This window comes from Lonchura striata, chromosome 5, assembly GCF_050655825.1.
Source record: "Lonchura striata isolate lonStrDom1 chromosome 5, ASM5065582v1, whole genome shotgun sequence".
In the NCBI taxonomy this organism is placed as follows: domain Eukaryota; kingdom Metazoa; phylum Chordata; class Aves; order Passeriformes; family Estrildidae; genus Lonchura; species Lonchura striata.
Window position 1 is genome coordinate 9396735 of NC_140707.1, and position 27339 is coordinate 9424073.

At 44.0% G+C, this 27339-nt stretch overlaps 1 protein-coding gene and 1 long non-coding RNA gene across 7 annotated transcripts in view; one reads left to right on the forward strand and one right to left on the reverse strand.

Moving 5' to 3' along the window:
* Positions 1-22228, forward strand: part of ARL14EP (ARF like GTPase 14 effector protein) — a 28476-nt gene extending 6248 nt beyond the window's left edge. For 3 of the 5 annotated variants that reach the window (XM_085579576.1, XM_085579580.1, XM_085579579.1), the window contains exon 5: positions 22-12030. In XM_085579576.1, the coding sequence (XP_085435702.1) occupies positions 22-76 (55 nt within the window). In that variant the 3' untranslated portion in view covers positions 77-12030. Of the gene's footprint in view, positions 1-21; positions 12031-19255 lie in introns of those variants that run through there. The other 2 variants (XM_085579578.1, XM_085579577.1) reach the window with 2 other exon arrangements.
* Positions 11682-25724, reverse strand: LOC146767229 (uncharacterized). 2 transcript variants are annotated; one of them, XR_014955279.1, is made up of 3 exons: positions 24498-25724; positions 22418-22515; positions 11682-13243 (listed from the first exon to the last, which is right to left on the reverse strand). It is a non-coding gene; the product is annotated as an uncharacterized LOC146767229 (long non-coding RNA). The 2 variants fall into 2 exon arrangements; XR_014955278.1 differs by having other exon boundaries at positions 22418-25724.
* Between the last annotated feature and the right edge of the window lie 1615 nt (positions 25725-27339).

Genomic DNA, 27339 nt, shown 5'->3' on the forward strand with positions numbered 1-27339 from the left:
TTTTTTTTTTTCTTTGGTCAGAGCATTGGCTGTTGCAGTGGATGTCTCTCACTGTATCATCCATAAGCAAATATAAACAGGTAACTTCCAGGAGAGTGAGAGGGGAAAACCTGTTTGATTCATATCATTTACATATGTTTTAATTCGACCAGAGTTGGCAGTGCCCATTGTTAATAAATTTGATAGGCTTCCATATGTGTGATGAGTGTAACCCCTTCAGGTCCACAGCCAGATTTTGGATTCACTAAATACCAGTAACTTAAGTTGCCTAGAGCATCCCGTTATTAGAAGAGTATTGCTCCATTTCTATTAAGTTTGTGCAAAGTTAATACATTCAGCCTCTCATTTTACAGCTGCACTAGCAGGTGATTACTTTCCCAGATAAAACACTTGTTTTCTAACAATATAAATAGGGAGTACTGTTCTTTAGGACACTTACGGTTTGTTTTTTTTCTGGTAAAAAAAAAAAAAAAAAGTCATTTTGGTGTTGGCTGTTCACATGTTCTCCTAACAGATTTAGGACATTTCCATTTAGCTGTATTTCCTTAACATGACTAGGCTGTAGTGTGTCACTAAGTTCAGCATGTTTTTATACAGTTCTATATGCCTCACAACCATTTTTCTCTTAAAAGACATTGTTACAAGTCAAACTTCACCATCTTGTTAGATTTAACCTGCTTACAGCATGAATTTCTTTTTGCTGTTTTTATAAACACCACACAAACTATTTTGTCATCATCTAAAGTGAGTGAGCATGTGACTCTCAGTAGCACATATACTTCCTCATCTGCCAGAATTGCTCACCTAAGCCTGTTAAGCAGGACATTATTTCAGTTGAGCCAAAGGAAACAACAACAACTACTGTCCATAAAATCCAAAATTCATAACCACTTTAAGCTCTGCATGCAGTGAAACCAACTGTAGGTGTACCTCAGTGGCTTAATAAAACTTTCCTTTTGGTATATTAAGTGCAAGAATTTATGCCTTGGCAAAGTTTACATATTTAAGGGACAAAAAGCAATGACAGTAAAAGAATCTGTTTTATCAAGAGTGCATATCCCATGAATCAGTTTGAGTTTATTGAACAGAAATTCCAGAATTGTGTAAAAAACCAAGCCAGTCCTTAACACTTACTTTCTCACACAGAACAAACTTCAAGTTTAGAAAATGGGCAAATTTAACATCTTCAAAAGTCAGTGAGGGTTGTTCTGTTGACCCTGTGAGAATTGCTGCACAAACCAGTGCTCAGACCAGAGACAATCACAAAGGGATAGTGGCCCCTTCATGAAGCTGAACATTTAAAACCAATTAAACATCCCTTGGGATTATTTGTTTTAAATACTCAACAGCACAGTGCAGTCAGGTAATTAACTCAGAGAAGCTTTATATTAACTTTTTCAGCATTATGCTACAAAAAGGCATCTTTGAGAGTATGTTATAGCCTTATCCTTGAATTTGGGTTTTTTCAATAAATACAATTAATTATTTCAGTGACTAACATAAGACAGCTTCTAACTTTTGAATCTCATACCATTCAAGGCATTAGAGCTGGAAGTGGACAGACCTACACAAAAATTGTAATTTTGTAAAGCCAGAAGTCAGAATTAAACCTTCTAAAGGAGGAAAAGAAAGCAGTTAAGGTGACAATGTTTACCTATTTTAGATCTGTTTTAATGTTCCTTTTAGCCTTTTCTCATAGGCATTACTCATATTAACCAGAATGAACCAATAAACAGCTGCACAAATGCTCTCACTGAAATCCCATAGTGACAGAGCTCCAGAGAGGTTAAGTGGACATCTATCCCTTGGTGTGTGACAGAAACAGCTACAGCAGTCAGCATCAAGGCCTTCACATTCTCAGTCTCATGGCAAAGCACAAACACACATTTCCAGCTTAAATTTCTTTTCCCCTAAAATTCCCAGTTTTCTTTTGTAGTATTTGTGTCTCAATACATGCAGTTCCAGCATTTCTCAGCTGATCTCTCAGTGGAATATAGGGTGTGCTGACATACAGTAGCTTGTCCCTCATGATCCAGGTCTTTTCTCCCAATAACTCCTCAGCAAACATTCTGAAAGCTTTGTTCATCTTTAGTCTGGTTTCTAACCAATACCACACTAATGCAACTTTATTTAAAGGCCCCTTCAGACACTTCTCTCCAGCTTCAAATTATACATTCTTTTAAATCTAGCTGATAGAGAAACAGTTCATTGAAATTAATATATTCAAAGATCATTAATTACAAGATGCATTTAACATTCACCAGTGTGGAAGCCATAACCAGAACTGCTGTTACTAGATTTCAAATCAAAGAGACATCAATTAGATTTCAAATCATCAGCTGCCCTCCAACATATATTAAAAAATATTGTAGGGAGGTGTGAACCCTTGCCATTAAACTGTCCAGCTGCCTGTTTGAAGGAGTTTTGTGCCATTATCCCTCTGAAACAGGGAATTTCCATGTTTCTGGTCCCTCGCACCCAGCAGAGGGCATCAGCTTACTGCAAATCCGTTATAAGTTCCGTGGTGCACCTCCAAGAGATGCGACCCCAGGGCTGAGGCATTCCTCAAAGAGGAGTTCATTGACACATTCAGAAATCGAGCAGGAAAGAGAAGTGTTACCCACAGCCACGAGGCTGCAATAGAGCTGACTCAGGCACAAGATTTGCACTTAAGAGGAATTGATTTTCTTTTGGGGCTTTATAAGAGCTTCACACCCAATCCCCAAACACCTCGATGGTTGCTAGTCCTTTCAGAGGAGAGCAGCACATTTTTATTGATACATTTGCATTTTACGTTCCACTGTGCAAGCTTGGTTTGGATCTCCTTCCTGCCTGAGTATTGCCTCAGAAAGGCAGTATTGGGTAAGCAAGGAGGTACTCACAGCAGGGCCCTGCTCTCCCAAAATGGAAAACTTTCCCAGACAAATGGGGAAAACTTTCCCAGACAGCCAGGGAAATACCCTGTCAGCATTTTACCAGAGCAGCTACAACAGCAGCCAGAATAGCCTAGCCATAGATGTTGGGTTGGCGTAGGGAGAAGACAAGAGAGACAGGGACTTTCCCTGATTCTCCTATCATAACCAAGTGGTGAGAAAATTGCCTTAATTCTTCTCTTTTTCCCTTGGGTAGCCCTGTACTCAGCAGCAGAAGAAATCTGGATCACACACTAAGTGGCTTGCCTTTCTAAGCTCTAGTTAGGACAGTTTTAACAACTTGTGTCCTAAGCTCAGCTCTCCATCTCACCCACAGATGTCAGCATTACCTACTGCAACCTCCTGAGAGTGCTCCATGCAGAGCTCCAGCCTGCAACCTGAAGTAAAAGCAATTCTCTTCTATCGTTTTTTAATTTCTCCTTGTTATTCTTACAGTTTTTCTTGCATTTTAACTGATAGCTCTCCCTACTTTTAAATTTACTGTTTTAGCTGCTGAACTGGAACCATGAAGTAGACAATATCAGTTAATATATTAAAAAGAGTTTATATATGTATATATATATATATATACACACCAGCAAGCACCAGCTGTGCAGCCTGAGTAAAGTGGTTACCAGCACCATCACAATTTAAATTCTCAAAGAGAAATCACTGGCAATCCAAAGCTCCTATTTAATTCACAGCTTCAAACGCCTCACAAGTTATCTGGGAAACCTTTTAACATAACTACTTGGCTTAAAGGTAGAAAATAAGATGTTACCAAATTTCAGTAACATAAATTTTCTTAATTCACCATTTCTTTTTCTAGTTAATCCTGCATTAGAGTACTTTATAATCCAGGTGAGAATGAATTTTCTTTCCACTTCATCAATTTTCTGTTGCAAGTTTGTAGTATGCAAAAAAAAAAAAAAAAAAAACCACCTCCACAAACTCACAGATAACCGAAAACACCACCATCAAGCCTCCAAGCTGGTCATCTTTTATGACATGGTACTGCTCTCTCAGCTGACTTGCTTGTCAGTTCTCAATGAGATGGGCTGGATCTTGACAGCTGACTTCAATGCTCCTGGAATTTCTCTCTGAACCATCTCTTTTTAGTAGTTATTATAATTAGAGTGATTATGTTTTGGCTTAGTTTTCATTTGTTCTCTTTGTGCTTGCTTCCTGGGAGTTCACCACTAAGAAAAGAGAAAAAACTCAGAGACATTTCTCTGTTAAATACACCTGTGCAGAATGCCTCACCTCCAGCAGGCTCCTTAAGTTGTCAGTGCTGAGGGAGCCGCAGACCTCAGCTGCACTGTTCCACATCTCACCAGTGAGCTCCTAATAGCGGTCCTGGTGATTTGAGTGAAATTGCTTAGAGCAGTGAAGGAAGCCAAGCAAAGAGGTGTGTTCTGCCCAGGTGAAATGTGTCAGGATGAAATGCTGAGACTGACAGACCTGTTTGGACAAAGACACCACTCACCCTCACTGGTTATGTGTGAATCAGGTGGAGAGATTGTGCCCAAGATCTCATGATCCTAAGGAGCCACTGTGTGAAGCAGCTACAGAGTTACAGTGTACACCTAAAATAAAATCCCTTCTGTTGTGGGATTCCCAAAATAAAATGCTGGGTAACCTTTGCAGGATTGTTCCCTAAAGATCTAGAGAAGTCTGAAGTGCCAAATGCCTGGATCTGAACTTCAGTACTTATGTTTCCCTTTGGAGCTCAGGATGGGGCTTGGATATGGGGACAGGGCAGCCAGACGGGCACGAGCAGAGCAGATGCCTTTTCTTGTGCTTCCTGTTGGATGTGGTCAGTATAAACAAACTGGGTAGAAAGCAGTAGTTTATACTAGTGGAATTTGGTTATATCTCCAGACAACACCAGAATTTTATTTTTCACAAGAGGTTTTCTTCCTATTGGGTTTGAGTGTTTGGTTTTGTTTTTATCAAAAACCCCAGAAAGGCCAAATTTATCCAGCCTGGCCTGTGCCAGCTATCCTCTGCTTTATGACTCTCATGTGGTAATTTCTTGTCTGTGACTTGCTGACTTCTTGAAGTAAAGAGTGGGCTGGCTGTGGTTTGGAGCACATGAGGATGCAGGGCTGCTGTCAGAGGACATCTGGCACAGGAGCTGCTGCAGAAAATGTCTGTAATTTCTTCTGTGCTGGGAGAGGGCTGCAGCACCCAGCTCTGTGTGCACACTCCATCCCATCCAGGCACCTCTGACCCAAACTGGGCTAACATGGTTTTCTCTGTCCACCCTCTGAGCACATCCTTTGCTAGAAGTTCTATTTTTGCTGCAGAGTGGCAGAACCTGTCTCACTAACACTGTATTTATTTCATTTCTGTCTGCACAGTGCTCCAAACGGGGCAAAGCTGAGTCAGATCTCAGCAATGTGCATGTGCACATGTGCTTGTAGGATTGTAAAGTGCAGCTGATCCAGCCAAACTGGGTGGAGCTCCTCTCTCAGAAATCCCAGCTAAAAGTGGCATGGGTATAAGGTACCACTGATCTGCATTTGTTTGAACCTGCCCAAGAAGGAAGAAGTAAAACCACTTTTGTGCCTGAGTGTGTGTTCTGTCCTGTAGGGTATGAGGAAAGGGGACCTGCACTCCATGGACTTGCACTGACCTCAGTAATTATTTCAGAATTAGCTGGAAGGCTGGAGACTCGGCTTCTGCATCTTCTGTGCTTCAGTGCAGTTTTAAAGGCCCATCCATCCCTCAGATTCAGCTGGTACCCAGCTCAGTATTTAGACACCACCATGTGGAACAGAGACAGCTTCTGCAGGAGCAGAGCTGGAGCCCTTTCCCCTTCCACATCTCTTCTTTCCACTGACACCACTAATTAATATAATATAATATGATATGATATGATATGATATGATATTATATATATCATATTATATATAATATATATTATTTATTATATATAACATTATATTATTATAGATATTATATATAATATATTACTATGTTATATTATATTATATTATATTATATTAATTATCACAATATTATTTTTCCCACCCAGCACTAGTTGGTGATGCTTCTCACATGTCCAAAATTGCTACAGACATTTCACTTTGGTTTTATTTTTCTGTTTTCTTTTAGAGAATTGCAGACAGCATTTATATTGGAATGAAAAGCAAATAATGCATGTCAGAGTATGCATAAGGGAACATCAAATTGTTGTTTTCCAATTACTAATCTATTTCAAACAGGGTAATACAATTAAAGGATAATTACTAGAAGTGCAAAGCAAAGGTTATGATCAGAAATGGTTACCTTTTCACTTCGAAGGGCCCTCTGACTAAATAAATAATTTATGTGGGGCAAGTTACCCTGTATTTCTGCAGGTATCCAGAAGCAACATGTCTGGCACTATGAGTAGCTCTTCCAGTATAAATTAGCATTTTAGGAAAGGGGACAAATATAAGTGGCTTTATCACTGTTTGATAGTGGTATAAGTTCACTTCAAGATAGGACATTAATCAATAATATGTTAGTTTTTAATAAGCAGCATCTTAACACAATTTTAAATCGTAATGATGGTAAACTAGTCATAGTTCCTTAGTGAGTTTCGTCTGAGCTGCCATTGCTTTGATCAGCAGCAAAATAAAGAAGCAAAAAGGCAATTCCAGTGTTCTCCAGGCTCTGCTCACTGAGCAGCTCATCCCAGGGCCAGGGGAATCAGGTGGGGTGGATGAGCTGCAGAGCAAAGCCCTGAGCCCACAGCAGCTGTGGTGACCTCCTGGTGCCACAGGCAGGTCCAGGGGCACAAGCAGCCTGGCACTGGTGATGTGGCTCTGGCTGTCCATCCTTGTTTTGGTCCCAAGCCAAAATGGAACCAAACAAACTCAGTGTGCTGCACCCCTTCAGCTGCCTGCAGGAACACATTTCCTCTCCTTTCTAATGGCAAAGATCTCAGCCTGAAACACTGCTAGGGGCATCTCCCACCTTCCTGCATCCTCCTGTACCCAACTGATGCCTCAGGTTTAGCCTTTCTATTTTTCACATTCTGTGCTGCTTTAGTGTGCACTTCTGAGCTTCACATGAGGGGATGCTGAGCTCTGTGCACAGAGCAGGGACACAAAACAATTCCTGCTCCAGCTGGGCACCAAGGACAAATGATCCAAACCTCAGCCCAGGAGCACAAACACCGTGGGCTGGAGAGAGAAAAACAAGCAGGGTGGGGCTGCCTGGGCTGGAGCTGGAATGGGACAATGAACTCCAAGGTGCCAATGGAGCAGAACTGATCCCAGGGAGAGCCCCCGGGAGCGCTCGTGCATTTTGGGACCATTTTGGGTCATTTGGGTGCAGCCCTGGCTGGGCTCTGGTGCTGCCCAAGGTGGATCCATGGAGGAGATCCTTTAAATCAATCCCTGCTTTGTTCTTTAGCTCTGTCCAGCCTGTGTTCTAGGCCAGCCTTCCCAAGGCATCTCAGCCACGGCAGCGATGGAGCTGTGGGGACAGTCTAGGGGGGAACTGGGGGATCCCCTCCCCATGGAGGGGCTCTCCCTCTGGGGTTTGGTTGTCTCCTGCTGGAGTGTTGAGGTGAGACAGAAGTTCTCCAAAGTGCCGGGTTCCTCTTCCAGAGCTGATTTCACTCCTGGGGAGCAGCAGGTCCCTGCTGTGCCCTGGCTCATCTCGGGGCCATCCTTTGGGAATCCAGCCGTGGCAGAAGTTTAATTCTGTCCTCTGTCTGGGTGGCACAGCCATGCCAGCTGTGCCACCACTCAGAGCACAGAACTAAAAATGGCTTTCCTGTGACACGAGCATGGGTTACTAACTAGCACTGTCAGCCCCTGTGTCACTGCCAGGACCCTGCAGCTCGCTCGGAGAAGGCTAGAGGATCTAAAGTAGCTGATAACTATGGGAGCTGTGGTTAGAGAGGTGAGGGTGCTTCAAACTTTATTCAGATGAAGTCATGGACTCCTACCCTTCAAAAGTCCTGCTGGAAATTCCTGCTTTTCTCCAGCAGCCTGTCTGCTGCTATAGTGCTTCAGTGTTGGGAATGATTAACAAGGTTTTGCCAATCCCTTTTATTTAAGTGCAGGAAATAAAGCAGCAATCCTTTATTATTAGCTGCCTTATTGGACTGGTAATAGCGCCTAAAAAGGGTTGGGACTCCAATTTGCTCCACTTGGAACCACTATTTGCTGTGAGAGCACGTGGTCTCATTTCCTGCAAGGGTTTCAGGGGGACAGGGACTGAGTCTTGATCTTGTTTCATTTGTCTTCATCTTTTTCCTGGAGGTGGCTGACAGGCAATGCAAAGTATCTGTTAACTGCACCATGGGAGCAAGCCTCCTTGCAGTGACTGTTCCAAACTTGAGTGAAAATGCAGTGGTTTTGGCTGTGCCCACTGGCTTTCCCCTGCCAGGCCCCAGAAAAAGGGTTTCATGATGGTGTCTTGGGAGGCAGCTGAGCCCCACAGAGATACACACCCCAGATAATGCAGAAGGGTTTAGCCCCTGGTGTGTCTAATCCCCTTGTGCTCTTCTAATGAGAAGCCAGATGGTGAAACTAAACATACAGAGAATTTGTTTTCTAACATTAACATTTTAAACAAATATAATAACATTAATAACAGCATGAATTATAATAGTAATGATGATAATAATAATTATAGCAATCATAACATATTTATATTAAGTGATAAATTGTTTTATTTCGCATGTCATACATCCAACACATTTATTTTGCCTGCACTCCACAGTACCTGAGGCAGACAAAAATGCTTCTGTTTACAAACTAGGCAAATGGGGCAGAAGAGCAGACCAGGAAATACTGAGCCCTATGGAGCAAACAGAAAGTGGAAAAGCAGCTGAGGTACAGCATTTCCCTCATTCCCTGGAGGTATTTCCCTATCCCAATAAATTAAGGAATAATAAGTGAACAAATGCAATGTCTTACTTAGCTGTGTTGTTGTTGGAGCCCTTTGTCTGCTGCGTACTCAGAAAAAACTTTTGGATTGATCTGGAGTGCACAAGCCTATTTTCTATTAAAGTGTATTAATGTCAGGTTCTGTGCAATTAGTGAAAAGTCAATTCCCATTACTAGTTAACATTATTGAGTATCTGCTTTCTTTAATAAAAAACTATGTCCAGCATAAAGACAATAAATCAATGAGCAGCCACTTTCTAAATCTATTCTGTCTCCTCCAAAAATGCAGAGTGCTGCCATTTGGAGTCAAAATGGATTTACAAGAGATCCCCTGCATCTCCTTTTTTTTTTTTTTTTTTTTTTTTTTTTTTTTTTTTTTTAAAGAGCTGTACACATGCAAACTGGTGTTAAATTTTACATTCGTTCAGCAGCATCTCAGCCCAGCTTGGCAGAAATCAGAGAAAATTAGAGAGTCTCACATGTCTAAATCATATATAACTGTTATGATTTCTTTTCGTGTGAGGGTGGTGAGACCCTGACACAGAGACCTTGTGGCTGTCCCACTCCTGGAGGTGTCCAAGGCCAGGCTGGATGGGGCTCTGAGCAGCCTGGTCTGGTGGGATGCTGCCTTTCCAGTGCTCATGGACAGGAATTAATGGCATCCTCCCAGGACAGCCAGGAGCTTAGCTAAAAATCACATCTGCAAAAGGTCTGCTAGGTGCATTTTTAAGTTTCTGTATATGCAGGTTTCATGTCTGGTTTGCCCTGAAATAAATGAGGAATGCTGTTTGAAATTAGCAAAAAATAACTAAAACAGGAGGAAAAAAATTGTTTTCTTTAGGTGAGAAAAATGAAAACTAAACAAGGATTGAGAGGAACTGTGAAAGATTTATTGTTCTTCTCCTGATGTTTCTTTAGTTTACTATTGGTTTTCACTTTCCCCATGGATCTGCAAAACCCCAAAGGCTGCTGCTGGAAAGTGAATAAAAGGCAACTAAAAGGCAGCTGCTGTCAGTGGCCTTTTTTTGTTGTTAATGTCACCTGCAGGACTGGGGGAAAGCAGTGACTCGGTGGCAGAAGAAGCTAAAGATGGCTCAAGGAAAGCAAATGTATTTTCCTTCGTCCTTTACAGAGAAGGAAGGCAGGACATAAAGCTGCTCTGCCTGTTTTTATGATTATTTGCTAAACATCCCAGCAGCTGAGTTGTTAGCCAGAATGAATGTAGATGAAATTCAAGCATAGACAAAGCTGTTTGTAGAAATTTGATTTTTTTATAGACACATTGGCAGTACTTTTCCCCCAGAAGTATTACATTTTGATTTAGCTGAGGAACAGGAATTGTATTATATGATTTAATTACACAATTGTGACTCACACTTTGTTACAAATACTGAGCAGTGAAAATGGAAGCAAAATGCAAGCTATCTGTTAGGTAAACATGTTCTTTTAAACTGTTGGCTGAATTTGAATAATGAATAAATTGGAGGAAATGGCAATCTGCTTGTGGAGGTTTCAGAAAAATAAAGAAGGGATAAGCTCAAAAGGTAAATTATTAATGTTGGCATATTCGCTTTGCTCCTGCTATTTGTAACACAGAAAATGTGATTTGTGTCTATGTGTCATTTTAATATTAACTCAGTTGCCAGCTCAGATCTGAAATAATAAGACAGATGCAAGTCTTTCATTTCCAGAGAAGCATTTTTAATGCAAATGGAATCAATATGGTCAAACATTCTGCCCAATGAAGAGCAAAAGGCTGGGCTTTGGGAGGTTGTATACTCTCCATTTTCTGCTCCTGTGGTGGGACAGACACATGCACACGTGGAAGAGGATGGTGACCCCAGCGTCTGCCTCTGAGTTCAGCACATGCTGGGCTCTTGTCTGCAGTCAGCTTGATCAGGAGCACTGCAGCACTATAAAAGTTAAAAAATCAGATACCCGGACACAACTGTGTACAGCTGCAGGGCCTGAGAGCTGGTGAGTGAGAGCTAATGCTCTTGGGGAAGCCTGCCAGTGCTCTGGTAACTCTGTAAGGCCACAGCAGCAGAGAAACACTCAGCTCCTCTCTGCCTGTAAATGGGTCCATGTAAGTCACCGTGGCATTTTCCTTGGGCACCAAAGGGAAATGGCAGACTGGGTCTCACCTGGCTTTGAAGCTGCTCACAACAAGGAGGCAACTCCCTGACTTTTGAAGGAAATCCCTTAGAAAGCTGGGGAGATCCCTCAAGAGAGTAGGTCTGCTCTCAGGGTCCCTGTGGGGCTGCGGCTCCTCTCCCTTCTCTGCTCATCGTGCCCGGGGTGTTGCATCAGGAAGGTGAGCAGGCACTGCCACCCAAGCCCTGTGGAGCTCCCTGGGATCAGGAAGGGCCATCCCTCTTCCAGCTGTGCTGTGCTCAGCCCCACTGGTGGCCTTTTCACACCTGAGCAGCGTGGCCTGGCTCCAGTTGTCCCTGGAGTCCCCTCCAGTCCTGGCTCCGGGTGTCCCCTGTGAGTGTGACCCACAGTGGAGGAAATGTGATGGACAGAAAAGCTTGGACCTATCCCATCCACTGCAGCTCTGAGCTGGAATTTTGGCTTTCCAGGCATGGGACTAACCAGAGCATGGAGTATAACCATTCACCTTGCCCTGGGTGGTTATTTCAGACCAGAGCAGCCCTGTGGTGACAGGTAATGGCACAAGAATAAAATAACCATCGCCAGCTCCAAGATCAGTTCTCTCAGCCACACATGGGAGTTGGCTTTTTGTTTTCAGCTTGGGCAAAGCTCGTGCCAAGTTCAGTGGAAGTTCCCACCCACAAGCTCCAATGTGTGAAAATAATATTGTCAGGTAAAATTCAGCTCTTCTTTTCATACCACAGGAGGACAGCAGCTCAGGTGCAGTTAGAGCCAGATAAAAATGCCTCTTTGTTTATTGATGGAGCAGAGGTGAAGACACTGTGGAGCTTGGTCCAGCACCTCTCTTCTTTATCCATGCCCTCAGCTGTGTCTCAAGGTGTCTCATCAGCTGTCTCAGGGTGGACCCAGTTTTCCCACTGATGATTTCAAGTTGATGAGTTGATGTTGCTGAGCTGCCCTGCACAGAGGCCAGGAGTGTGCTGGCTTAGAAATCTCCTCCCTTCTTGTTTTCCATGGTGCTGACTCTATGTTCCCCAGAGGCTGCTTGTTAACAGCACGCACACCATCAACAAAAATTAAAAATAACAAAAAAAAAAAAAAAAAAAAAAGAGGAGGGGGGTTGGGGAGAGGGGAGGAAGGATGAGGAAACAGGACATAGCTGCTGTGTATTCCCTCTGTGTCCCACCAACAGTGTCATGCAGAAGGAAAATTGTTCCATCAGTGAGTGTGTTAGATTCATGACCCCACCACAACCTTGAATTGGCCTTTAGTTGTCGCTGATGGGAACTGAAGAACAGCTCCTGTCGACATGATTGCTGCTCTCCAATGAATCAGAACACACAGGGCACAGAGCAGCACATTAAACTAGCAACAGAAATATATCACTGTACTTTTATATAGATGTATTGCTTTTGCCCAGGCACATAAATGATTGGGCTATCCACTTATTTTTTTTCCAAGGACTATAAATTAAAAATAAGCTAAGGGTTTGGAAATTATGTTCTCTTTGTTTCCCCCCTCCCTTTCTCGCTCCTTTATTTTTTTTTTTTTTTTTTACAAAGCTGTGTAGCTATTTTAGGCCCACAGTAAAACATTTTAAAGGTAATCTTACTGCCTCAGCCTACTTGACCATCCCTTTTTTTTTTCCTAAGAGAAATCTGCCAGTGCACTTCTTGCTTAGGTAATTTAACATTTCAGTTTGATCACACTAACTGTAGGTATGGATCCCCATGCTACTTCTGTTGCTAATGAACACCTACAAGACTGTATTTTTTCATTTGGCAAGACAAGTTTCTGAAATGGCAAAATCTATGTGTGCCAGGTGCTGGGGGTTTTTCCCCTAACCCATATTTTATAAAGTAAGCTTATTTCAATATACTTTGACCAAAGGTCACTTTGACTTGAAAGTTAGTGTGATGCACTGCTGCATTATTCAAGGTAGTGCCTCAGAAATGGAAATGCTTCACCATTAAACTGCACTTAATTTTAAAAACTTTCTCTGCTTGCTGATTGAATCATCTGTTTAAAATATCCCTTTAAATTGGAGGTGATATCAACAGATCTGCAAAAACTGGGGTACATTTTGTCCATTGCACATTTCAGTTTTTTGCAGTTTATCACTTACCAGCTTTGCAGGCAGATGTAGCAGCAAGAAGAAAGCTGCTCCCCTTGCATCCTTCCCCAGCTTAGGGAATTTTACTTTGGATGAGAGGCAGAACAAGAGTCCAGGGATTCATTTCTTGTGGTCTGAGGCCAGGGCAGGCAGGCACCATGGTGTTTTTTCCAGGCCTGAAAACCCTTGTCCAGGTCAGCAGCCCCTGGCTATGAAAATAGAACCACTGGATACCACAGGGCAATTTTTTCCTTCAAAGATCCATAGGACTGAGCTTGCCAGATTGTTTTCTGCTGGCTTTTTGGATGTGTTGTAAAATACATTTTTAACTTTACTTTTCTTGGACTACCTGCTAAAGGAGTTTGGTGGTAACCACATGTCCATGTACTGGATAAAATGGTTTTGCTGGCTACGAGCAAATGACCTGGTCAAAGAAAATAAATGAGCTTGTCCCAGCTATTTCCCCTCCACAGTCATAAGCACCATAATTGTGTTTCCTCTGTGTCTTTTCACCGAGCCTTGGGTGATTGGATCTCTACTTTCCCAGCAAAACCAGTCAGGTACAAATGAAAACCTGCCTGCATTTTTGGCTTTAAAAGCAGGAATTTCCAGCACTAATGCTAGCCTGGCCTCAAGGCCCACAGTTAAGCCAGGGCTGACGGGTGAAGGGCAGCAGTTCCTCCTGGCTGTGTTTCCTCCGGGAATGAATGGAGCCACAGCTGTAGGATAAAGCATTGATGGTGATCACCTACTGTCAGAGCCCAGGACATCCCTCTGGACACCCAGGCTGTCTCCAGGCCCTGGCACAAAGTCAGAAACACCTGTGGCTTCGATTTTAGCCCATGGAAAAAACTGCCTAGTTTGTATGAGGAATTACAAGCCACAAGGGTTTGAGTAGTGTGGTAGCAGGACTAGGACAGGGTGAAAAAGCAGAATTTTAAAACTCTTTAAAATAAGGTTCAGAAGGACAAGATGGAGGCATTTGGGCATGTCCTGACCTCTTCTTATTCTTGTCCTCCATGTCTTGGTGTGATGGTGACACTTTTCTGTTGGTTTAAGGTACAGACACACTGTCCAACATAAATTATAGATATTGGCACATTATTGTAAACATAGCCCAGGTAGTTTTTGGTATAAAATGTAAACACTGCCCTGAGGGCAGACAGAATGCCATGGTCAAACTGCTGGACAGAGCTCAGCAGGTCAGAGAAAGAATGTTCTAGATAAGAGAAAAAATAAGCAACCTTGAGAAGCCGACCCTATACATTTCAAACTTCTTCTTTGGCTGCATGGGTTGGGAGAACAAGGACTTTTACACTCTTGGGGTCATCCCAACCCCCAGACCCCAAGAACCTACCTGGAGATGAACACTTTGCTTGCCCAGAGGAGCCAGATGCCAGGCTTGGCCTCTGTCTTCACACTGCCACAGTCAGGCAGCCCCATCTCCCTGGGGATCCAGGACCTTCCAGAGCCCTCCTGCTGCTCTGTCCCTGTTGCCACTCTTTGGGTAATGGATAGCCAGCCATCCAGATCTTAAAAAATAATGTCATTTTATTAAAGAAAAAAGAGACTTGCTTTGTGGCTAAAGGGCAGCCCCAAGGCAAATCTCTCCCCAGGTTACCTCGTGGCATTGGGAAAGCCAAGTAGCTGCTACTTGTTTGCTGAGCTGGGGAATTAGGAAGTTTGGCACATCTTTCTTTTTTCCTTTTTATAGAACTGTACTAAGTCTTTACTTTCTAACAGCTTTAGCCTATCCTAATTGTTTACAAATTAACTTTTAAGCCTGACTGGTGCTAAGTGCTAGACCTAATGGAGTCTCATGTCTCAGGATTTGTTTCTGAGCCACTTTTGGCTGTGAGGATGAGTTTATTTTCACTGCCCTACTGTCAGGCTTGGGTAGGATCTCCTGACAAGGGCATTCCTCCCTCTCTGTGCCCAGCAGAGAGTGATGCCTTGCAGTGGCTGCCTAGAAGTGAGGCTAGACAAGGTTAAGAGAATAAAGTGGGTATTTATTAAAGGCTTTCAAACAGGGCAGTCAAAAGCCTCTGAGGCTACACCCAAGATGGATGACACTCATGAGTTTTTTAGACAGATACAAGTTTGGCCCAATAACATATCAGGGGTTAATCCTCCAATTACACTTTCAGCTAATGAAGTCATATTCCCCTCAGTTTTCCCTCCCAATTCACTTTTGTTTATACTTTTCAGGGCCTGAAGCTGTGGTGTGTCCTTGCATCACAGGCCCAGAGGGATTGTTCTGTCTGACCAAAATGTGAAGACAGTTTACTACACTTTGTATGGAGTCAGAGTTATGCACTAATGCAATACAGGGTTTGAAAACTATAAAAGCTAAAATCCTAAGGCATCAAGGGGAGCAGAAGGGGCAGAGGCACAGCTTGGCTTTTGCTCTTCACAGAGAAAGGGATGATCTCTCACTAAGCTGGGGACAGGCTCAGGTATTTGCCTCTAGTGATGCCTCAGAAGGCTGCCCTGGAACAGAGGCTGGACAGAGCTAAAGCATAAAGCAGGGATTGATTAAAAGGATCTCCTCCATGGATCCACCTTGGGCAGCACCAGAGCCCAGCCAGGGCTGCACCCAAATGACCCAAAATGGTCCCAAAATGCACGAGTGCTCCCGGGGGCTCTCCCTGGGATCAGTTCTGCTCCATTGGCACCTTGGAGTTCATTGTCCCATTCCAGCTTCAGCCCAGGCAGCCCCATCCTGCTTGTTTTTCTCTCTCCAGCCCACGGTGTTTGTGCTCCTGGGCTGAGATTTGGATCATTTGTCCTTGGTGCCCAGCTGGAGCAGGAATTGTTTTGTGTCCCTGCTCTGTGCAGAGAGCTCAGCATCCCCCCATGGGAAGCTCAGAAGTGCACACTAAAGCAGCACAGAATGTGAAAAATAGAAAAGCTAAACCTGAGGCATTGCTAGAGGAAGGAGACTGTAGGACTGTGAGACCAGTGAACCTCTGCCAGCTCTGGGCAGGAGCATGCCTGCATGTTGTTTTCTAGAAAATACCACATCACTTTCTAATCTGGTCTTAAAACCAGGAAAAGCTCCTGAGGGCAGCCATGGGAAATGAAGAACAAGGCTCTAGAAACTGTCTCAAAATGGAACCGTGGCATCCAGTGAGCAGCACAGGTTCCCAGCACAGTGTTCCTTGCCCAGAACCTTTTACATCCAACTGTAACTCAAACCTGCTCCTGATCCTAAGTGAGGTGAGGTTTAAGTGATTAACACTTCTGTGAACACCAGTCCCAAACTCAGACAAACCTGAAGCACTCCCCCCAATAAGTATCACTGGCACTTGAAGGGCACACAGAAAGGCACTGCTGAAAGGTGCTAACTTCTCTGACGATAATGAATTAGTTCTCTGACTCCTTGAATGCCTTGTCAGCCCAGTCAGGAGATTGTTTACAGCACAGGTCTGGCATTGCTGCTTATTGATGTCATGAAGTCCATAGTTTTACTTAGGGCTTAGGTTATCACCAGATGTTGAGATTGTATTGGGGTGGTGAGGGTGGGGGAAGAAATCTTGCAATGTTTTCACCGGATGTGTTCACCTGTTCCTGCAGCAGCTGATGTGAAGGGGAAGTTGACAAATTCCTGGTATCAAGCCCAGCTGTCAGAACAACAAGGGGTAATAGCTGTCCTTGTCAAACGTGCCAATTAATTCAGCAGCCTGCCAATGCAGGTGTAACTGATAGACTCTCCATTCTGGCTGAGTGATGAAAGCCTTGCTAAGTCCATCCCACCTCCCACGAGATCCTGTAAGCTCACCTGAGCTGTCAGTGTTGTGGTGAGGGGTGCTTAAAAAAGCCCAACACACACAACAACAATTTGCTGCAAGAGCAAACTTCATGAGCCTTCATTTTAAAGGTGGAAAAGGATGTGAAAAGAAAGGCTGTGGAACAATGCCATAACACTTTGGAGTGACAGTTTTATTCAAATACTGCTTGAAGTAAAACAAAATACAACTAGAGAAATTATTTCTCTGTGAGAACTGGAATGTGTTCTGGAGCCTTCCTGCTAATGAGAGAGTTGCTTTTAGAAGAAAATGTGGCTATTTTCTTAAAAAGTTGTAGAAAGGCAGTGTCAGCTCAGCAGGTTCATTAGCATAATCCTTTGTCTGACTTAGAAATATTTGTTAAGAACTTCTAAAACAACAACAAGAAATTGCTATTAGAGTTCCCTGACTACTGTGCTGACTCATCTACTTGCAAGGGAAATTTTGGTTTAATAAATGGCTTGAGGTCAGGTTTAGAGCACAGATTTTATGTTAGGTACTCATTTTACTCCCAGAAAAAAAAAAAAAAAAAAGCTTTATTCTCTATCATCACAGCACAGGGATAAGGTTGAGAAGAAAAAATAATAATAGCATAAAAAAGAATGAAATGTGTCTCACCCTTTGCCAGCACTGCCCTGCACTGGGCTGTCACAACTGCAAATGCACCAAGGCTCTTTGCTTTGAGCAGTACCTGCTGCTAGAAAGAGCAGGGCCAGGGCCAGGCCTGCTTCCCTGGGCTAGCACAAATCATGGACACGAGCCCCAGGGAGGCAACAAAGCCACTGGGGTTTTAATGGATGCTCTGAGAGTCTGAAATTAAAACAAACCCCAGATTTTCCAGGATAATTTAGGAGAGCTTTTTATGGGGAGGGACTGTTGTTCTTCATGCAGTTCAGGGGATGATTGAGGGACATTACAAGCACCAGCAATGATGGGAAAAGCAGATGAAAAAGGACCAGCAATGCTGGTAGCTCTGCTTTCCTGCTTCCCAGGATTTATGTACTCAGGGATGAATTTAATACTGGGTGATCAAAAGAGTTCAAATAGTGGTTGTATTAATGATTTCAGCATAACCTCTAAATCCCAGGATGGCAGTAGGAATCTTCAGCTTGGTATTAATCTCCTGCCATTTTTTATTAAGAGCAAAATTAAGTGCTGTTGCCTGATTATAAAGCCTCTTACAGAAGTGTGAACTGTGGCACTGCCACCACACTGTGCCCTGGTCTCAAGCCCTGGTCACATCCAAAAAAAATGAATTACTGGAGGATAATATCCTCTTTGGTATTTTTTTTTCTTTTTTTGCTGGTATTTGGTTAATTCTTACCTGGTCTATACAGTCTTTGGCTCTGACTGTGCAGAATGATGTACATTGCTGCCTACATTTATCACAGTGCATTGCTGTGCTCTGTGAGCCTCTGCCAACTGCTTTGGTGTTAATCACCACTCTTCCTTCCTGTTTTCTCAATAAATGTTTGGTACCCATTAAAGAAACCTGCAGGGCTCCTAGCTCATACAAGTGTTTTGCATCTTGCAGTAAAACCAACCTTGTTTTGGAGCTCAGCTCACCTGTGATCTGTGCTTTGTGGCCAAAGAAATATTAATGTGCCTCAAAGCAATATGGGAATCATCTCACCATTACTCTTCTTCCCTTCCTCCCCCACATTCCCTGAAGTATATTGATCTTTGATGTGCTTGCTTTCTTGAGCCAATTTGAAGACAAAGTGTCTGAAGCAGGGATGGAAATAAGTGATATTTGAAGCTGCTCTTAAACCTTAGGGCAGTTTATTCTGGCTTGGCTGTATGAGTCACAAAGATTACTCAGTTTCTCAGTTAGGGGTAGTGTTAGCTGCTAATTAAAGGTAATGACATCCCCAAAGATGAAGACTACCAGCTCTAGTCTTAATTTTTAAGCTATAAAATGTGGCAGTCTGATCCCAGGAGCCTTGGATGCAGGACAGGGATTTTGGGGTCGACATGTTATTACTGTACTCCCCCCTTTGCAGGTTAAGGACACTCCTGTGGCAGAACTGGATGGTGATGCAGAAATCAGACTAAATAGTTCCTGCAGAGTTTCTTCTCCTTCCTTACATGAGGGAGCCTGGATCTCACAATCTCAGTTGTGATGTAGCCTGAGAAATGCTGAGCACAGGGGTCTGTGACACTCCAGCACAGTCCCTCCACAGGGCAGGACTTATGTTTGTCCTGGCCCTGATCCTCCAGTCTGCTCCTGTCCCTCAAAAAACACTCCAAGATCTCTGGATCAAAAATGAACTTCTTATTTTAATATTATTTTAATTATTAATCAATTGTTAATTTATTAGTTAATTATAACTAATATAACTAATATATATAATTATAACTTACACACACAATATAACTAATATATAATTAATTCTATGTTATTATTAATGCTATTTTAATGTTCCCACACAGGATATGAGGATGGCAAGATGTTATACTGACAGCTCCTACTTATTAAAATGCATCTGGGTTGCATCCAGAGAAATAAAAATGGGAGGAGGACACAGTGAGAGCATCTCATGCTCCCCCACTCCCTGACCTCAGGTTAGTTGAGTCCCTGTTTGTGTAAGATACATGGCAATAATATCTGAGTGCTGTGGCCTTCAGTGAATGCAAGGTTTCAGATGTGAGGGGAAGACTTCCATAAATTCTGTGTGATGCATGGTTGGCAGTTCCATTCGAGTACTTCCTGCCACAGATGTTTAACATTTTTTGCAAGGTGTCAAGGTTTAACTCCAGCTGGCAACTAAGCCCCACACAGCCCTCACTTATTCCCCCTGGAGGGATGGGGGAGAGAATTGGCAAGGTGGAAGGAAGAGCCTGGTAAAGGATTTTCCAGGTAAAGACAGTTTAATAGGGAAAGCAAAAGCCACAATGCAAGCAAAGCAAAGCAAAGCAAAGCAAAGCAAAGCAAAGCAAGGAATTCCCTCCCCAGTTCTCCCAGGCAGGCAGGAGCTCAGCCATCCCCAGGGTCCAGCTCCCACAATGGCCTCTTGGGGAGACAAATGCTGTCACTGAATGTCCCCTGTCCTCCTTCTTCCCCAGCTTTACATGCTGAGCATGAGGCCATATGGCCTGGGCTGTCCCCTGGGTGAGCTGGGTCAGCTGTCCTGGCTCTGTCCCCTCCCAGCATCTTGTGCCCCCTGAGCCCCTCGCGGGTGGGCCGAGAGGAGAAAAGGCTTTGGCTCCATGTAAGCCCAGCTCAGCAGGAGTTAAACTTTTCTGTATTGTTAGCTACACTTTTTTAAACTATTTTTTAAGTTTTCCTGTATTATTGAGACCACTTTCTAAGCACCCCACAGAAGGCATGAGGCAGAGAGTTAACCCCAGACTAAACCAGCACACAGGGGCCAGTGCTGGAGGAGGAGGAGGAGGAGGAGGTGGTGGTTTCAGCTGCACACTTGCACCCCATGGGCATGGACAGACGGGCAGCAAAGCCAGAGGATACCAAAGATCAATCCTGGTCAGCAGCAGGAGGAGTGGGGGCACGACTGGGCTCTGGATGTGGCAGGATCCTGGTGTTAATGCCACCTGCCTTGCTGGGCAAGCTGGAGGCTGCAGCTCCCAGCTGGCAGCTGCTGGGAATTCCATGCTCCCACTGCAGCCTGGGGCCAGTTGACATCCCCAGCTGGTGGCCACAGTGCCACTTCCACACACAATGGGAAGGGCTGGGCAGTAAAGCAGCTGCTCTGGGAGGAGATAAGAGCAGCACAAACATGCAGAATCCCCTCATCTTCACCTTTATAACCCCATAGAACAGGCTTTGCTGGTGACAACAATCAGTGGAAATACAGAATTGTCTTGGTTCCTGCAGCACCTGGTGCCACAAAGAAAGGGCCACATGCTGGAAGCTGTGTTGGCTTGCTTTGAGAAGGACAGGGAAAGCTGGGCACACTCTCTCTGTGGATTTAAGCCTGCACCCTGAACCTGCTGGGGGAAAGGCTAGCAGGATCTGAAACCTGCTTTCTTTACTTCCAAAGACTGCAGCGAGGCTTCTTTATGCACTGAAGCCCACTTGGAAGAATAGGGCATGTTATTCCTAATCTGAATTAGGTCGAGTTTCCCAATATTCCACCAGCAATCAGAAAGGGAATACCCATGAAATCTGTTTGTAAAGCCTTTATCTGTGTCCTCTGTAGCATTTCTGACATAAAACACGTTCAGTTATCTGAGGCACACATCCCATATTCTCCTTTTGGCAAAACAGCCGGATCCACAAAGCTCAGTGTGCACGTGCAAGGCTCACACTTGTAAATGGGAAGGAACAAAGAGCTTCCCAATGAAAGGGCATTTTACTATAGAAATTTATTTATTATTGCTTATTTATTTTCCAGGGTGCTTTTCAAGTTAAGCTTTTTCCATTTTCCTGTGATCAAAAAATGAGGGGAAAAAAAGTAATCTGCTCACCACAAACTTTTTTTTTCCATTTAGAAATATTTCAATATGAATGCACTACAAAGTGACAGGGAGGTTTTTAAATCATGAGACAAGAAAGTAGTTCTAACAAAAAATCTGTGCCAATTGTTCCAGCTTTGCTGGGCTCTATGTCGCTATGAGAAGTGGAAAAGAACATTCCCACATGGAGGGAGGCAGTGTGCATGTCCTGGTTGAGGACAAATTTGGGAGAAAACCTCTAAAGGGGCTCCTCTAGAAAGCAAATTCAAACAACCTCTCTCCCAACTGGTTTGGTGTTGGAATCTGAGCTATTGATGATTCTGAGATTGTAGAAAGTCTCTGTCAGCCCCCTGCCAAAGCAGAAGCCATAATTGGTCTGTGCTGGTTTCCAGGTTGTTTATTCTGTTTATCTCTCACATGTTCTGCTGCCCTGCCCAGCTCTGTCCTGCAGGGCAGCGTGTGGGGCTCTGCCCTCAGTGGGATGTGACAAACATTAAATACCAGAAACTGCCTGGGCTGGATTTACAAGAACGTGCCAATATCTGTCACCTACGTTGGACAGTGTGTCCCCAGCCTGAACCAACAGAAAATGCCAACACCACAGTGAGACATGGAGGGCATGAAGAAGGAGAAAAAGGACAAGGCACACCCAATTTCCTCCATCTTGGCCCCTTTGGACCCCTCATCTAGAATCCTAACATTTTACTTTTGCACCTGGGCCACACTTAATTATTTCTTATAGCAAACCCTCAGAGCTGGTAATTGATCCTGTGAGATTGAAAACTCTTTTCCATGGCCAGAGATCACAGCCAGTGTCTCTGGGGGCTCTGTCCAGGGGGTTCCTGACCCCTGCCAGGGTCCCAGACCTGCCAGGGCAGCCAGAGGGAAAGCTCTGGATTCCCACAGTTTGGGAAATAGATTTCCTTGGAGAAAAAGGGAAAAAGCCTGTTTATTTAACAGGCAAAGCATTCACCAGCACAAAAACAAAAACCAACCAAACAAACAAACCAACCCAATATTAAACAACACTAAAAAGTCACCCCAGGACACAGTGGCTGCTGGGCTCAGCTGCTGGCTCTGGTTAAACCATGGCAGGACAGGTCCAGGCAGTACAGACACCCAAGTCTAAATGTTGTAACTATCAAAGATCAATCCACAGGGCTAGATTTCTGCTCTTACCTTTGCACACAAATCGAGGATCTTTCCCCTTTATTGTCCAGAATTTCAGTCTCTCCTCTGAAGATGTGGAGACACAAAAACCAGCAAATTGAAACCAGCTGGAAGCAGAGAGGGAAGAGAAAGTGCTCTGAAGCCTGGGTCACTCTCTGGGTGTCTCTGGGGACAGAGGAGAGCAGAGCTGGGGCAGCAGCGAGCACCCAGCTGCACTGGGGAGTGCTGGACCAGCATCCTCATGGCACAGCAGATGCCACCACCAGGCTGCCTGGGGAGCAGGGAAACCCAAGAGAGTGAAACAGCAGCTCTAGAAGGAAGAGTTTTGAGCCTGATTTCCCCCAGCCCAGTTGTCTTTGAAACTCCTTGTCTGCTTCAAGCCATTCAAGGGCTCCTGAGATTTTGTCTGCCAGCAGGGTGACACAACCTCCCTCCTCAGGTGCTCCACTTCCCCTGGCAGACACGACCATGGCTTCCTCAGCCATGCCCTATTGATTTCTGCGGCCTCTCCTTCCCCCAGGGGCTGACTGCACTTGATCAAATGAAGAACAAACTGAGTATTTAATGGGGCTCCTTCAATAAAGATGAAGTTTGATTGCTTGAAGTTCATGATAATTATTTATGCTGACAGCACCCTCAGAGACAATAAATCCTAGCCCTTTCTTGAAGGCCTCTCCTCATCAGGGAATTATTTTAATCCTGCTGTACTTACCTGATAAACTTCCCATTATTAAATATACTTATATTTACTATATGTATTACTAAATACTATCTATATTTATTATTAACTATACTTCTCATTATTAAATATAAGAATAACAATCAGACAACAAAATGTATTTTTATTTCCACCGAAAGTGGTATCAAAACATTTATTTTTGTTCTGTTCTCATTTACCAAATAAAACACACATGCCTGAGTGTTGCCCTAATTTTTAAAAGTACTAAGTTTTCTTTTATAGTTATTTTGAAATTTTAAAGTTCTTTTAAAGGTTTTCTATGCCTTCTGATGTTTACATATTTCTACTGGAGTTCTCATGCACTGTTCATGTAAATAATGATTGTTTTGCATTCTTCTTTGTGGGAGGAGAAAATTGATGGACTGCTGGTTTGACTAGTGTGGTTGGAAAGGTGGCAATTCCATCATCCAATCCACTGCCACTTTTAGACTTTTATATTGCGAGGTGAGAAATAAAATTTGCTCTTTTTCTCTTTTGAACTTACCAAACTTCTGTGTACTCACTTCGTGTCCAACAGCGACACCTGAGCAGTACCAGCAACTCACCTGCAGTTTGGAGTTAACAGCAGAACTTTTGGCTCTCCTGGGCAGAGGATCAGGGTTCTCCCTGCTCTTTTGCAGTTGCACAGGACTTATAAAATCCATTTGTGATGAAAAGTGCAGCATTTTTGTAATGTCTGAGAGGTCTGTCCCGAGGATTGCCTATAACCACCACTCTGAGCTAATAAATAGGTTTATCTGTGAGCAGGTATTTTCATGAGTGACAGAGAGGCTGAAAATAAATCTCTTGCAACTTTTTGAGTTCTGTCATTAAAAACCCTCGTGGCTGGGTATAATGAAACCAGACCTCAAAGTCTGTGTGTGTGTTTGTGGGTATCCCACAGAACCAGCTGTCCTGACACCTGAGGATGTTTGTCGATGCACAAAACAGCAGCAGGTTTCATTTTTGGTGTGTGTACACACACACATAAAAGTGAAAACAAGATGTTTCATATTTTATATATGTTTGCATTTATATGTTTTATATATGTTTACATTTGTACACACATATAGAAATACACAGGTGTAAAGGAGCCCTCCCCTTGCAGCTCCTATAAATGGAGCAGTGTAACTCCTCAGCCCCCAAAAAAGTTAAAAGGAAAAAAAAGAGAAGGCAATTTTCTGATTAATTAAAAAAAAAAAAAATTACTTTCCTTCCCCCTCAAACAACAGCTACATCCATCCTACTTTTCCCTGAAACACAGCTGTTAGAATAGAATACATTTTGGGACAGCCCCACACGAAGGCTGCTTTTCTGTGGCAGGGAGCAAAGCAATGACTGTGGTTTTCCCAGCAGGAATGTAGCACTTACCCGGACTGGGGATCCTCCTGTGCTGGAGAGGACGTGGGCAGGGCTCTGACACACACTCCTGAAATGGTCCTTGAGGTTCCTTTGAGCAGCCAGCCCAGCATTCCTGCTGTGTGCATCCCACTCCTCCCCAGTGCAGCTTTCTCTCTCCAGAAATCTCTTGCTCTCAGAGCTTTCAGATGCACGATCAGCTGCCTGGCATTACACGGTGATTCTCCAGCCAAGGGACTGAGTAGAAAAATCAGCCTCTTAAGCCACCTAAGTGTAAAAGTTGTGTCACTGGAGGAGAGTTAGGAAAGATGAAAATGGAATTGAAGCTGCATGGAGGCAGCAGAGGCTCCCTCTCACCCAGCAGTGACACACAGCCCACTCCTGCAGCTGGACAGGAAAGGAGCAGCTGACCATGGGGGAAAAGCACATTGGAGGGGCTCCCTTAGATGGCCATGTTTACATCTTGCTTTGGCTCTCGTTTGCTCTTTGTCACATCTCGGTTCATCCCTCCTGGACTGAGTGTCAAAACACATCTCATCTGGGGGGGCTGCTCTGACAGCCAGCGCTGCCTTGGCTTGCTCCATCCCCCCTGGGGCCAGGCAAAAGGAGGCTGGAGCTGCCCCCAGGACATGCCAGGGTTTGCATTTTGGCTGCTTGGAGCAGAGGAGGGGGTTTTTAGCAGCATGGCTCGATGCTGTGAAAGAAAAGGGCTTCAACCTGCTTCTCATTAAAAAAAATAAAATAATAAAGCAGGGAGGCAGGGAGCGAGCTTGTGGGAATCCAGAGCTTCCCTCTGGCTGCCCTGGCTGCCCTGGGACCCTGGCAGGGTCAGGAACCCCCCTGGACAGAGCCCCCAGAGACACTGGCTGTGATCTCTGGCCATGGAAAAGAGTTTTCAATCTTACAGCATGAATTACAAGCTCTGAGGGTTTGATATGAGTAATTATTAAGTGTGGCATGGGTGCAAAAGTAAAATTTTAGGATTCTAGATGAGGGGTCCAAAGGGGACAAGCTGGAGGAAATTGGGTGTGCCTTGTCCTTTTTCTCCTTCTTCATGCCCTCCATGTCTCACTGTGGTGTTGGCATTTTTCTGTTGGTTCAGGCTGGGGACACACTGTCCAACGTAGGTGACAGATATTGGCACGTTATTGTAAATGCAGCCCAGGGAGTTTCTGGTATTTAATGTTTGTCACATCCCACTGAGGGCAGAGCCCCACACGCTGCCCTGCAGGACAGAGCTGGGCAGGGCAGCAGAACATGGTAGAGATAAACAGAATAAACAACCTGGAAACCAGCACAGACCAATTATGGCTTCTGCTTTGGCAGGGGGCTGAGAGACAGAGACTTTCTACAATCTGGGAATCATCAATAGCTCAGATTTGGACACGAGCTGCTCTGTTTCTTTAAGGGAGAGAGTCTGTGCCAGCCCCTCTGCTGAGCAGCTCATGCCATTCTCTGCCCTGCTCCAAGTTTCTCAGTGACACTGAACTCCAGGTGACCCTCGCAGACGGTAATTGCTTTAGCACGGGCTTGACAACAACAGCAAGAACCTGGCTAAAAATAAGCAAAGCTTAAAATAAATTTCATCTCTGGAGACCTGCTCATGTGAGGAATCCAGTAAATCACCTGTGTTTTCCTTGATGAGCACCAGAGTTCCTGGCAATTGGGAAAAAATGACTTTTGTAGGGATTTTCAATGCCTCCTGCTCCAGTTTCCACCTGGCAGGAGTCAGCCAGGAAAGACAGCAGGTGGCCTTTAAGGGACCCTCATGGGATAGCTCCAGGCCAGCATCCCTGCGCATTTACCCCAACAGCTACCTCGCTGAAAGGTGGGATTTAGAGAAAACCAAATGTAATTGCAGTGCCTGGGATAAATGCCTTTCCTTGGTTTGCAGCTGTAACAAAATGAAATTAAACTGGGCTCATGCTACCTGGCAATAAACTCTACCTAAAAATCATCAAAATTCAATCAAAAGTGCATTCAGTTACCCTTGCACTGGGAGGATGACACAACTCAGATGCCCCTCAGCAGGAAAAGGGGGAATTCCAGCTGCAAGTGCTGCAGAAATTGTTTGTTCTGGACACACACAGAGCAGAGGCATGTGTGCAGTTCCAGAGTACTTCTAGAGCATTTCCTGTTACAGCAAACCACCTGAAAATAATCATCAGGGCAAATTAGCCAGCCTTGATCCTGCAGAAGTTTAAAAGGCATATGTACCTTGTTGCTACACTGAATCTGGGGTATCAATTTCCAGTAAATTCAACAGAAAGTAACCCTTCCTTTTTCAAGAAGAAAGTGTTTGACTTGAAGTGAATGCAGTTTCCTTTTTCTAGCCCACACAGTGGTGGCATACACAGGATGGATTTTGATTTGATGAGTAATGAAGGAGAGAAGCAAATTTTTTTTTTCCCCTGGCTGTTTTTTAGAGACATTTTCCTCAGTTTTCCAGGCTGACTTTCTCAGACAGCTGTCTCACAATAGGAGCCACTGAAAGTGAGAATGTCCCTGTCCATGTGGCACAGCCTCCCCTTGCTCATGTTGTATTAGGAAAAGGCTGTCAGGACATTAGAGAAGAGCCCCAAATGTGGAATTGTACACAGCAATCAGGGAGTAATTGTGGGAAATGAATTTGTAGAAAATTCTTAAAGCTTAATCTGGCAAATAATCCAGGTTCTTGTGTTTTATCCTCTTAGGAAGACTTCAAGTGTTTCAAGAAAAGAATTTGCATCACGTTTCAATCCCCTATAGCAAACACGCTGAAAATAAGTGTTTGAAACTTGAAATACCAGTGGGCTCCAGGATGTGTTGTGTGAGGCAAGAGGAGACATAATTTCCCTGCATACAGCTGTCTGGA